Below are 13,441 nucleotides of genomic sequence, written 5' to 3' on the forward strand. Positions count from 1 at the left end.
TCCAGGCTGGAGAAAAGGGCAAAGTTGTTCCAAGTTGTCAAATAATAGGTTCAGATTAGAAAGTGGATGGGACAGTTAGTTTGTTTATACAAATGAAGCGAACACAGTGAGGTGTAATAATCAAAGATGATGGTTGTGGCTGCAACGAATCTCTGATTAAAGAAAAGATGCTTCACATCAGCTTTTTTTGTGTTTCCCCGACGGACCGATGAGAGTGAAACCCCAACCGGAAGCGGGAGAGTGCTGGACAGCCATTGCTGTGTCGTGGCTCTTGTAACAAAACACGGAATTAGTGAGCAAGACGTGAATTAGGGCCTGTGTTTTAACTCGTAGACCATTTTCCATGGTTTTAAGTAGAAACATATTAAGTCAACTCATCTACACGCAGATAACGGGTGAGTTCTGGTGTGAAAGTGTGTGTTTTAGGGGTTTAAACGATGGGATTGAAGGAGTGTGTTGCTAGCCGACTGCTCGTAGCTACGCTAGCGGAAGCGAAATAATTGTGTAACAACGTTAAAAAGCTGTCCCGGGACTAAGCTAGCGGGTTTTAACTTAATAACTTAATAACTATGTTGGTTCACTATTTTTTATCTCTGTTCATCGATTAGCTAGCAGCTAACTACCCAGAAAACATGACACGTCGTCTCTATCTGGCTAAACTCTTCTGAGTTCACACGAATCCACAACATGTCCACCCTTATATAGTTGTTGTGGTTAATGTTAGAATATATAATAATAGCTGTGACACTCGAGCAAATGTTTGTGAGCAAACGATCCGCGACTGACGTGAGCTGGCTGAGACTTGTGACAGTCTGAGCTCAGCTGTGTGGTTAGGCTTGTTAATCAGCTGTCTGACATCTAACCTTGTTCCTGTTCTAGTTAGGTAGTGTGTTGTACTAGTTAGGTAGTGTGTTGTACTAGTTAGGTAGTGTGGTGTACTAGTTAGGTAGTGTGGTGTACTAGTTAGGTAGTGTGGTGTACTAGTTAGGTAGTGTGGTGTACTAGTTAGGTAGTGTGTTGTACTAGTTAGGTAGTGTGTTGTACTAGTTAGGTAGTGTGGTGTACTAGTTAGGTAGTGTGGTGTACTAGTTAGGTAGTGTGGTGTACTAGTTAGGTAGTGTGGTGTACTAGTTAGCTAGTGTGGTGTACTAGTTAGGTAGTGTGGTGTACTAGTTAGGTAGTGTGTTGTACTAGTTAGGTAGTGTGTTGTACTAGTTAGGTAGTGTGGTGTACTAGTTAGGTAGTGTGTTGTACTAGTTAGGTAGTGTGTTGTACTAGTTAGGTAGTGTGTTGTACTAGTTAGGTAGTGTGGTGTACTAGTTAGGTAGTGTGTTGTACTAGTTAGGTAGTGTGTTGTACTAGTTAGGTAGTGTGTTGTACTAGTTAGGTAGTGTAGGCATGTAATATAATTATGAATGAATATCCAAACCTTTCTGTAGCCAACCGCAGATTCTTTGTCGTTTTTCAAGGATAGTAAGTAAGTAAGTACGTCAAACCCGACGCGCAGCCTTTTCATCATTCTTTTGAAATTAAAACAATGGTTGGGGAATACATGACACTACATGACACTACATTACACTACATTACACTACATAACACTACATGACACTACATGACACTACATAACACTACATTACACTACATTACACTACATTACACTACATTACAGACATTTGGCAGACGCGTTTATCCGAAGCAACTTACAATAATTGCATTTTTAATGTAGGAATTCAGTGTACTACTACTCACCAGAAGTAACAAGTTCAGCTCCTTTCTAAACAAGTGACTAAGAGTACAATTTAGTGCTGAAGGCAAAGTGCAAGAGTAGCAAACAAAAAACTGTATTTTAACTGTATTTTAACCTGTTTAAGATGCCACTTAGATTCTCCAGATAGGGAACCTGTCCTACCTAATTTAGGGAACCTGTCCCACCTTGTAGAACATGACACTTTGTCTTAGTGAATCTAACAATTGTTAATCTCATATCAATAAAATGGTCATATATATATATACATACATACATACATACATACATACATACATACATACATACATACACATACATACATACATACATACATACATACATACATACATACATACATTTTCTCTATCAGTGGCTTTGTGTGCAATCTGTTCTCACTTTAAATTGGACCAGGGCTGCAAACAGTGACTTGATTGATCAGTCAATATATGTAAAGTATATTTTGAACTAGTTTCAACCTATGCAGGAGTTATGAACTGTTAGTGTAGTTTACAGATATTGATTCCAATGTTGGTGGTCTATTGATGTAGTATTTAAAAAAAAAAAAAAAATCTATTTAAGAAAAGTATTTTCATGATGGTTTTAAGGGAATAACTTTGTGTTGTCATTTGTTTTGCTTTGGAGGCTTGAGGAAGATTCTTGCATGTGCAGTTGGTAACTACTAGGTAGCTAGCTTAGCCTCAGCGCAAGCTACCCTGGCTAAGCTCCACCAGGCTGGCGTCACACAGGGATGTTCCTGACCAGCCCTCAGAGTTTCGACAGCACGCAGGGCAAAGGGAGCCAGGGAAGAGAGGAGCTAGGCGGCTGATGTGTAGTTCAGCTGTGTTTGCATGGTCTTGACCTTTGCCTCCTGTACACTTTAGCCCTCAGCTTGCTAGCGTGTAGCATGTTGCGTAACTAGAGATACAGGTCGGCATGGCACATTCTGGTGCCACATTAGCCTGGCGTTGGAGAGAGACAGTCTGTGGTAAATGTCTTCTTGGTCAGATGGAAAACATGTGACTTGGCCAGTGATGCCTCTTCTTTGGTTACAGAGGAAGGCCTGGTGTTACAGAGAGAGGCCTGGCATTACACAGGAACGCCCGGTCTTACAGAGAGAAGCCCGGTGTTACAGAGAGAGGCCCGGTGTTACAGAGAGAGGCCCGGTGTTACAGAGAGAGGCCCGGTGTTACAGAGAGAGGCCCGGTGTTACAGAGAGAGGCCCGGTGTTACAGAGAGAGGCCCGGTGTTACAGAGAGAGGCCCGGTGTGACAGAGAGAGGCCCGGTGTGACAGAGAGAGGCCCGGTGTGACAGAGAGAGGCCCGGTGTTACAGAGAGAGGCCCGGTGTTACAGAGAGAGGCTAGGTGTTACAGAGAGAGGCCCGGTGTTAGAGAGGCCAGGTGTTACAGAGAGAGGCCAGGTGTTCCTGGTTTGTGTCTCCAGAGGCCCCTGATCGGACTGAGCTTCCCCTGTCAATTAAATACAAAAGTGAGAAGTTTGTTGAGGTTTGGTGCCACTTAAGCCTGCTCTCCTTGCAACTACTAACGCTTAGCCTGCTACACTATTTGGTTACTTTGTTTCATTATTAGAAAAATAGTTGGAGAACATGCCACCTTTTATTGTTATTGTGACTTACTGGACGATATAGTAGGAAATGAGGGTTATATAGTGGGCCATTTTCAACAGCAGTCCCAATCTTCAAGGCCTGTAGCAGCCTATGAGTTGAGAATCATACACACACGTCACCTTGCCTGTTAGGAAATGGTCTGAGTGTGAACATTGGTCCAATGAATCCAGCTGGAACGAGATAGCACGCCCAGTGAATAGCTGTTTATTGTCATTGATCTTATCAGCTGTTGCCAAAATCCGTCAGATAGGAACACCTCTGACACCCAGGCTACGTCACACTCTCCAGGCTGAACTCTGATAGCAGGAGAGGAGAAACCAGGGCGTATTACCCCAGGCTCTTTGTTCAAAAAAAAGAGAAGACTTTTATATGCTCAATCTGCATTTGACATAGACTTGGAAAATATTAAATTTTTTAATGAGGCAGTTTATGTGTCAGCACTTAAGATCTTATTCCGTCTTTTCATCTTATTGCCTGAGTGTTTTCTCATCTTTCTTTCTCTGTCTGTTATTCTCTGTCTTCCAGGATTCAACAGCTCCGGATATGTCCTTCATATTTGACTGGATTTATAGTGGTTTCAGTAGCGTACTGCAGTTTCTAGGTAAGTGCTGGTGACCCAACACATACAAATCTCTCTCTCTAACACACACACACACTGATTTTGATGATGTGAGAGATATGAGTTAGCTGCAACCAGTTCAGCTCAGCTCTCTCCATACTCCTGGGTCCCTACTCTAACCTTGTGAGACCGTCCGGATCTTGTGAGCTCACATTCTCTTTCTCTCCATGGATCATTCTGGCCACAGTCATGCAAAACCGTTCGCCAATGGCTGTTGATCAAAGCTACTAGCAGACGATTGGATCAGACCATTGTAGAGGCCCAACTCGAGCAGAGCTCAGACAGATTCCCCTCGATCCTGGCCAGACTCGGGAGTCGTGGAGAGAAACAGAATGTTATCTGAAGGATCTGCTGAGGTCCTCACCTGGACATCAGCTAGTTTCTCCTAGAAAGAAATGCAGCTACTCAACCACTTTTGGCTGATAGAGGTGAGTGAGTGGAGTCCCAACAGGACAGGTGGTTTAATACTGTGTGCCTCGAGCCCAGCTGAGCGGAAACACCCACAACAAGACAGACGGACGGACACCCCTCCCTCTAGCCCCCCCAGGGACACCCCTCCCTCTAGCCCCCCCACGGACACCCCTCCCTCTAGCCCCCCCACGGGCACCCCTCCCTCTAGCCCCCCCAGGGACACCCCTCCCTCTAGCCCCCCCACGGGCACCCCTCCCTCTAGCCCCCCCAGGGACACCCCTCCCTCTAGCCCCCCCACGGACACCCCTCCCTCTGGCCCCCCCACGGGCACCACTCCCTCTAGCCCCCCCACGGACACCCCTCCCTCTGGCCCCCCCACGGACACCCCTCCCTCTACCCCCCCACGGACACCCCTCCCTCTAGCCCCCCCACGGACACCCCTCCCTCTACCCCCCCACGGACACCCCTCCCTCTAGCCCCCCCACGGACACCCCTCCCTCTACCCCCCCACGGACACCCCTCCCTCTAGCCCCCCCACGGACACCCCTCCCTCTAGCCCCCCCACGGACACCCCTCCCTCTAGCCCCCCCAGAGGCACCACTCCCTCCAGCCCCCCCACGGACACCCCTCCCTCTAGCCCCCCCACGGACACCCCTCCCTCTACCCCCCCACGGACACCCCTCCCTCTAGCCCCCCCACGGACACCCCTCCCTCTAGCCCCCCCAGAGACACCCCTCCCTCTAGCCCCCCCACGGGCACCACGCCCTCTAGCCCCCCCACGGGCACCACTCCCTCTAGCCCCCCCACGGACACCCCTCCCTCTAGCCCCCCCACGGGCACCACTCCCTCTAGCCCCCCCAGGGGCACCCCTCCCTCTAGCCCCCCCACGGGCACCCCTCCCTCTAGCCCCCCCAGGGGCCCGCTCTAGTTTGGGATGCCTGTAAGGGAGACGGTGTTGTCCGTGTCAGTTGTTGCCTGTAAGGGATATGGTGTCTCTGTGTCAGTTGTTGCCTGTAAGGGATATGTTGTCGCTGTGTCAGTTGTTGCCTGTAAGGGAGACGGTGTTGTCTGTGTCAGTTGTTGCCTGTAAGGGAGACGGTGTTGTCTCTGTGTCAGTTGTTGCCTGTAAGGGATATGGTGTTGTCTGTGTCAGTTGTTGCCTGTAAGGGATATGGTGTTGTCTCTGTGTCAGTTGTTGCCTGTAAGGGAGACCGTGTTGTCTCTGTGTCAGTTGTTGCCTGTAAGGGATACGGTGTTGTCTCTGTGTCAGTTGTTGCCTGTAAGGGATATGGTGTCTCTGTGTCAGTTGTTGCCTGTAAGGGATATGGTGTTGTCTCTGTGTCAGTTGTTGCCTGTAAGGGATATGGTGTTGTCTGTGTCAGTTGTTGCCTGTAAGGGATATGGTGTTGTCTGTGTCAGTTGTTGCCTGTAAGGGATATGGTGTTGTCTCTGTCAGTTGTTGCCTGTAAGGGAGACCGTGTTGTCTGTGTCAGTTGTTGCCTGTAAGGGATATGGTGTTGTCTGTGTCAGTTGTTGCCTGTAAGGGATATGGTGTTGTCTCTGTGTCAGTTGTTGCCTGTAAGGGATATGGTGTTGTCTCTGTGTCAGTTGTTGCCTGTAAGGGAGACGGTGTAGATTGTGTCGGTGGCCTGTAAGGCGTGGCAGAACATCCTGCTCACCTTGTTAGACAGGTACTCTGCTCAGATGAGTCATAGTAGAAATGACTAGGAGCTGACTCAGACATTGTCTCACACACACACACACACACACACACACACACACGCACACAAACACACACACACACACACACACACACACACACACACACACGCACGTCGTCACACAGACAGGACAACCTGTTCTTCTACAGCTTCTGTCTCTAGAGGGTGTGTGTTATCTGCTGACCTGCATACCGAGATACAAGACTGTACTTGACTCTCCCACATTTAAGTTTAAAATAACACGAAGGCACCTTTCTCTTTACTTTTGAACTGTTTTCTTAAAACAGTCTTTTGATGTCCCTCTAACTTTGATGCACCTCTAACTAACTTTGATGTGCCTCCATCTTGATTGCAGGACTGTACAAGAAATCTGGCAAGTTAGTTTTCCTGGGGTTGGACAATGCAGGCAAGACGACGCTACTGCACATGCTCAAAGATGACAGACTGGGACAGCATGTGCCGACTCTACATCCAAGTGAGTTGAGGTCATCAGATGGAAGCGCGTCATCGGGGCCGATCAGGCAGGCAGCGTTGCCACTAGGCTTGTCACGGTTATCTGTGTCACTCGGTGTTGGGTCATTCACCGTTGCATTACTTGCCCACCCCACCGTCGTGTTGCTTAAAACCCCATTTAGTTCATTTTTGTGTATTAGTGCTCAATTTTTTTTTAAAGAAGGTATACTAAGCGTGTTATCAATCCTTGACGGATGCTACCATTCTAAACTGAGCGTCTGCTCCCTGTCCCTCCCTCCCTCGCAGGCAGGCAGTGTTCCCAACACAGAGCAGCGCGGTCACGTCCTCTTTAGTTCACTTTGTTTTGGCTTGGCGAACTTTGCAAACAATTTAACACTTCACATAAGTGGCTGTATGGGCCTACAAATGCTCGTCTCCATGTTTGTTTATGTTTAACGCAAACAGTTTTGGAACGTTCTTAAAAAGCCCTTCAGATTTACCCGATAAAAGAACATATGCGCACGGAGGGAGCCGAGACGCTTGTCAAATGCGGTTGTGGTCATGAGGTTATTAACAGGTGGGGGAAACTCCTCACTGTGGCACCCCTACTTGCCACGCACCTCAACAGGCAACTCTCCATTAACCCTTTTAATACGACCACGTCACCGGCAACATTTTAAAAATATCTAACAAATATTTAATAATATTAAATAAATATCTAACAAATCAAAAAAATTCCTCACTCCAACACTTTCTGAAAGCTGAGAAACTACGCTTTCTAGTTTTATAGGGAAAATCCAATTAATATTCAAAATGTTGTCACTGTATTTTCAGGGTTAAAAGGGTTTTAAAGGAGGCTTTACTCTTGGGTCAGTTGTCATTCATGACTGGACAGAACACTCTTGGTCCTGTGACGGGGTAGATTTGGGCTTTCATAGACTGCTGGTGTTCTGCTGGGTAAGTGACTGGGCTGTGTTGTTATTGCATATGAAGTTTTCTTAATTGTACATTTGTTGCTTGTTTCACTCCCCAGCTTCGGAAGAGCTGACGATCGCTGGCATGACCTTCACCACGTTTGACCTTGGAGGCCATGCACAAGGTGTGTGTGTGTGTGTGTGTGTCACTTGTGTGTTGTACCATTTATGTTTGTGTGTGCGTTTGTTTTGGTGTTATAAAAAGGGATGAGGTGTAAGGCGGTTCTTAACCAGGCCAGGTCCAGCCTGGCTTATGTGCGTGGCTGGCTTGTTTGTGTTCAGGACTGGTAGGACAGAAGCTAGTCATGCCACTGAAATAGCTGTGAATTGAAATTACATGCAATTAGTTCTGATTAATTAAGATAGGTGTTGTCGCCTAGACACATCAGTGCCATTCCGTCCAATGCTAATCCAGCACAATAAGAGCGGGCTAGCCAATTGGCTCATGAGCTCACAACAACTAGAAGCAGCTTACATAACATTAATGGTAGGGTTCCGTGGCTAAATCAGTTACACTGATGATAACAAAGTCATCCTCACCGGCCTTGAACCCCGGTCTCCCGGGCGGGAGTCCAATGCTCTCACCACTACTCTACTTGTGCAGTGGAGATCGGCGGGTTGATTTTGGTGTCCTCCTTTATTTTGTGTGCTTGGACTACTGCCTTTTGTGGTGCCAACAGAGAAATGCAGGTCAACATTGACCGGATTGAGGGAGTGATAACCGGCCAAACGCTATCCTAGGTGCGCTGTCTTACAGCCACGCACAAAAACTGGTCACCACTGTGTGGTAATGTGTGTGTGTGTGTTCATGTTCATGCAGCTCGCAGAGTGTGGAAAAACTACCTCCCAGCCATCAACGGGATCGTCTTCCTGGTGGACTGTGCAGACTGCGCCAGACTGGCCGAGTCCAAAACAGAACTTGATGTGAGCATCTTATGAGCTAGTGTCCAAACACAGCAGACCTGCTTTTATACTGATTTTCTACATGTATATTACATCAGGGCTCCATGCTTACCTTTTCCCCAAGTAGTACTGTGCTACCATGTTGAATAATTTAGTAACACACACAGAATTTTAGTAGCATAATGAAAAATCCGCAATTTTCGTATGACAACAACAAATTACCATGATTCTTTTTTATGTTCCCACCGGCTCTTAAATGGGGAGACACAATGTAAATGGGAAGTAAGAATAAATGTATTAATTTGTTAATAATATAAAGATGCAGCAAATGGGATGTGGCATCAGTAAATCAGTGGTGTAAGTGGATGTAGTTGAATGTATGGATGTAGGGGTGTTATAGTGGGTGGAGGTAGTTGAATGTATGGGTGTAGGGGTGTTATAGTGGGTGGAGGTAGTTGAATGTATGGGTGTAGGGGTGTATAGTGAGTGGAGGTAGTTGAATGTATGGGTGTAGGGGTGTTATAGTGAGTGGAGGTAGTTGAATGTATGGGTGTAGGGGTGTTGTATAGTGGGTGGAGGTAGTTGAATGTATGGGTGTAGGGGTGTTGTATAGTGAGTGGAGGTAGTTGAATGTATGGGTGTAGGGGTGTTATAGTGAGTGGAGGTAGTTGAATGTATGGGTGTAGGGGTGTATAGTGAGTGGAGGTAGTTGAATGTATGGGTGTAGGGGTGTATAGTGAGTGGAGGTAGTTGAATGTATGGGTGTAGGGGTGTATAGTGAGTGGATCTAGTGGAATGTATGGGTGTAGGGGTGTATAGTGGGAAAACATGATAAACAACCAAACAAGAAAAGAGAGTAAAAGACTGTCACGTTTCAGCTGTGCGTCTCCTGAAACATACACGGTCTTTCCAGCTAAATTCCTATGTGTTACACACCACTTACAGTACTTTTTTTTTCCTTTAAATCCAGTCACGGGAACGTGTTCTGCCATTGGGCATTGTACCTGTAAATGGTAAATGGACTGCACTTATATAGCGCTTTTCCACCTTAGCGGAACTCAAAGCGCTTTACAATGGCCTCTCATTCACCCATTCACACACACATTCACACACCAATGGCGGCAGCTGCCATGCAAGGTGAGCTGCCTCCCCTGACCCTGGCTGTATTTCAAACCGAAGGGCTCATCCCGACACCCTACGGAGTGTCTTCCCTTCGTAGTGAGCACTGTGAAGGGCATAGGGAGTAGGGTGTCAAAATAACGCTTGTTTGGAACGCCCTTCAATGTCATCTTCAGGGCTGTCGCATGTCAACAGCCTGTCACAAGCTACATGGCTAACCATAACCATTGTTTATGAATAAATCCTATCTTAACTGAAGCTAAGCTTTCGGAGAGGGAAAGTGATGTGTCCTGATCTCAGGCTATTATAAGCCCAAAACGGCGGGGTCAACGGAGAATTTCACAAAGTAAATGTGCATCACCTGTTTAAGCAGAGTTTAACACAGCTGTAGCTGATCGGCTATTGCTAGTTTTGCGTCCGATGTCCCATTCATATCTCAGCCAAACACAACTATGCTTGAACTTTTTCACTTGCCAGCTTGTGCTTCTCATTATTATCTTTGGGGGAGTTGCTTGTGCACAGGAGGGATTCTTTATTGGGAAATAGACGTTGGATCGTATTCAGACATAACTGGTACTGTCAGGATCACAGCCAACTGATGCACCCTCCCTTCCCGTGACGGAGGGTTATCAGCCGGGCTGGAGTTCCGTCTCTCATCGCTCAACAGCTGCCAACTTGGGCTAATGCTAGTTAGCTAGTTGGATACAAGAGATGCGTTGATGAGGTGGGTTAGGAAGAGGAGTTTGGGCACAGCAGACTGAAGGAGAGTGGAGAGGACAGGGTCTAGGGAGCACATGGTGGGGCAGCTAGATGTAACCAGGTTGAGAACTTGGTTAGGGGAGAGGGGAGGAAGGCAGGGTAAGATGGGGTGTTAGTAGGGGGGGAGCAAAGAGGGAAGTGAGGGTGAGGATGGAAAGGTGAGGTTGATGCTTGGCGTGTCAACCGGGGGAGGGGGGAAAGAGGATCTGATATCATTAACTTTCTTGTCAAAGAAGTTGGCGAAAGGGAGAAGGGAGGAGTTGGGATTAGGGGGTGGGGGTTGGTGAACAAGTTTTGAAGTGTTTTTTAGGATTGGACGCAGAGGTTAGAATTTTAGAGCGGAAGAAAGCAGCTTTAGCAGCAGATGGGGAGGAGGAGAATGTGTAAAGAAAAGATTGGAAGTTAAGAAGGTATGGTGTATGTGTGAGGTATGGTGTGTGTGAGGTATGGTGTGTGTGAGGTATGGTGTATGTGAGTTATGCATCATGCGAGATATGTATATGTGAGGATGTACTTCTCATCGGTCAGATCATTCCTGGTTTGATCCGGACCAATGCCATTTCTAACCAGCACCATTCGTTCCTTCAGGCACTAATGACAGATGAGACTATTGGAAACGTGCCTATCCTGATCCTGGGCAACAAGATTGACAGACCAGAAGCCATCAGTGAGGAGAAGCTGAGGGAGTTTTTTGGACTGTACGGACAGACAACGGGCAAGGTGTGTGTGCGTGTGTGTGTGTGTGTGTGTGTGTGTGCGCGCGCGCGCGAGCGCCCACCTCTACCCAGGTGTGTTTTGGAGTGTGTCCACTCGCCCTGAAAGCTGTGTTTCTGCTGTGTGTTTGTTTCGTACCCCCAGGGCAACATTCCCATGAAGGAGCTGAACACAAGACCACTGGAGGTGTTCATGTGCAGCGTGAAGATGCGTCAGGGCTACGGAGAGGGCTTCCGCTGGCTCTCCCAGTACATCGACTAGACAGGCTCCACCCAGGCCTGCCGCCCCTCCACCACCACCAACACCACCATTCTTAGTCCCGTGTTTGGTTATAAAAGTCTGCCTTCACCATCAGAAAAAATCACCAGTACAACTTGAACCCAATAGACTTTTATTGGTCGAACAATTGGTTACACACACACTTTCTGTCTTTCTCACTGTTTTTTTTTCTAAGAGAATAACATGTAGGTATTGATTCTGCAGACGGGTTTCAATTCAAACGGGTGAATCTCTTCTATTTTGCCCCCCCCCCCAACCCCCCCCCTTCATGACATGTGTTGTTGTGATAAATGTATTCTAATTGTAAATCTGTACATGATTTAAAGGTATAGCCCGCCCATTCTCCCTCCTCCAGTGAGAAAGAGCTGAGGTGTACACATTTGCAATACACTTTTTTAAGAAGACAACAGGCAGACACGACTAGTATTTAATCACCATGTTTAGTTTAACATTTTCTTATTTTTTCCTTTTTTTCCCTCCACCTCCCCTTTTCTTTTTCTTTTTTATTTTATTATAATTTTTTTTACATGGTTTCAAATAAACATTGGACCTGTTGCCTCTTAGACAGCAGCACTCACCTCTAATATGACATGGTCTCTCTCTGGCTCATTGGTCCGTAACAATGGAGCCCACGTGCATTCATCTCATTTCAATCCTCTGACATGGATCCATTTATTTGTGGCGTATCCCAAGTGAAGGTCATCTTTCCATTGGCGTACCAGCAGATTAGTGTCGGGAGACTGCAGCTGATGGCTGTATGGAGCGAGAAGGGCTGTGTGAACGTTGGCTCCTCTGACCAGCGGACAGGGAAGACCAGCGACCACATCCCCAACGGGAGGATTAAGGGAGGAGAGGGTTTAACTATCGGCCATAGTCACCATTCCAAGGTTGAAATTGTTAGGTAGCACAAACAAAACACGATCAGAAGAAAGATTATATTTAACTGTGAAAGAATCTTGTTAAAATAGCTTGATGCCATGCAGTAACGGAGGCAGACAGGATGGCGTCGGCGCCGACTAACATCCTGGTAGTCGTCAACGTTAGAGAGACGTCCATCCCTCCCCTGGCAGAGCAGGCAGGTGAATATAGAGACCAAGTTAGATACCAGGAACTAGTAGTCCAACAGTGGGAACACACTTGTTAGAACATTCTGGACATGCATCCTCCCTCCTCATCTCTGATCTACCATGGCTGGATGGGAGGAAGCAGGAGGTTCTCTTCCCTGCTCATACTAGTCCAGTCACATCAGATTAGTGATCTCTCTGAGGAACGGAGGGTGCATTGTGAGAGTATTCGAACAGGGCCATTATAGGCCTATGGAGGCTACAAGAAAGGGACCATATATGAAATGTACATGACCATCGTACATGGATTTTCTAAAGCGGTTTCCTTGATCAATGTGCATTATAAGAAACTATTATGCATGCCTTGTTTGATTTTTAACGACCCATATACAGAAAGTACAACACAAGGGAGCAGATGCCAAATTTGCAAATGTTAAGGAATTGAGAACTTATTTTCTCAGATCTGTTGTTTTTTATTAAACATAATGGAATGGCGCATAATACACTTTTCTTTCTTTTTCTGTTCTGTCCCTTCGTGTCTCATTCTCCCCCTGTATCCATGAGGTGTTCCAGTAAGGGAGACACTGTTGTTTGCATCATAAATTGTAATAAATGTTTGCAATGAATAACAGGCTTAATGGTGGTCCCTCCAAAACAGTTATTTTGTGTCTGTCATTCACTGCCAGTCACCTGAAATATGATTCATACTCGATCTCTATGAAGATCACATTTCTTCACTACACCAGCTCATGATGTTTAAATGACTACAGTCCTGCTGTTATAATGTCCAGATGATACATGTCACTGAGCTTTGTTGCTCTGGAAAGGAAACATTGGCAGCTGTCTTATCTAAGGGAAGTTGTAGGAAGTGTAAATCTTCACCACGACATTGCTCATAATAATAATTTAGGAAGTGTACATCACCACTCCATTGCACATGTTCTTTATTGGACTACAGCAGCGTCATGTGGAGTTGAAGCATGTTAATTCCCTTATAGATACAGAGACAATGTCAGAATTGATGCTGAGAGATGAACAAAGTTAGTGAAATG

At 46.4% G+C, this 13,441-nt stretch overlaps 1 protein-coding gene across 1 annotated transcript; it reads left to right on the forward strand.

The window, feature by feature from the left end:
* The first annotated feature begins 261 nt into the window (after positions 1 to 261).
* Positions 262 to 12,982, forward strand: sar1b (secretion associated, Ras related GTPase 1B). Its single transcript, XM_084450519.1, has 7 exons — positions 262 to 395; positions 3,899 to 3,974; positions 6,480 to 6,599; positions 7,611 to 7,676; positions 8,372 to 8,475; positions 10,921 to 11,052; positions 11,191 to 12,982. Exons 2-7 carry the CDS (start codon positions 3,917 to 3,919, stop codon positions 11,305 to 11,307), a joined length of 597 nt encoding a protein of 198 aa, XP_084306645.1. The 5' UTR covers positions 262 to 395; positions 3,899 to 3,916; the 3' UTR covers positions 11,308 to 12,982.
* The last annotated feature ends 459 nt before the right edge of the window (positions 12,983 to 13,441 follow it).

This window comes from Borostomias antarcticus, assembly GCF_949987555.1.
Source record: "Borostomias antarcticus genome assembly, chromosome: 15".
Classification (NCBI taxonomy): domain Eukaryota; kingdom Metazoa; phylum Chordata; class Actinopteri; order Stomiiformes; family Stomiidae; genus Borostomias; species Borostomias antarcticus.

What these genes read in the sequence shown, in the direction of transcription:
- sar1b (XM_084450519.1), top strand. Translation starts at nt 3,917, where the DNA reads ATGTCCTTCATATTTGACTGGATTTATAGTGGTTTCAGTAGCGTACTG. An exon ending in TGTGCCGACTCTACATCCAA is followed by an intron (nt 6,600 to 7,610) that starts GTGAGTTGAGGT and finishes TTCACTCCCCAG; the next exon opens with CTTCGGAAGAGCTGACGATC. An exon ending in ACGGACAGACAACGGGCAAG is followed by an intron (nt 11,053 to 11,190) that starts GTGTGTGTGCGT and finishes TCGTACCCCCAG; the next exon opens with GGCAACATTCCCATGAAGGA.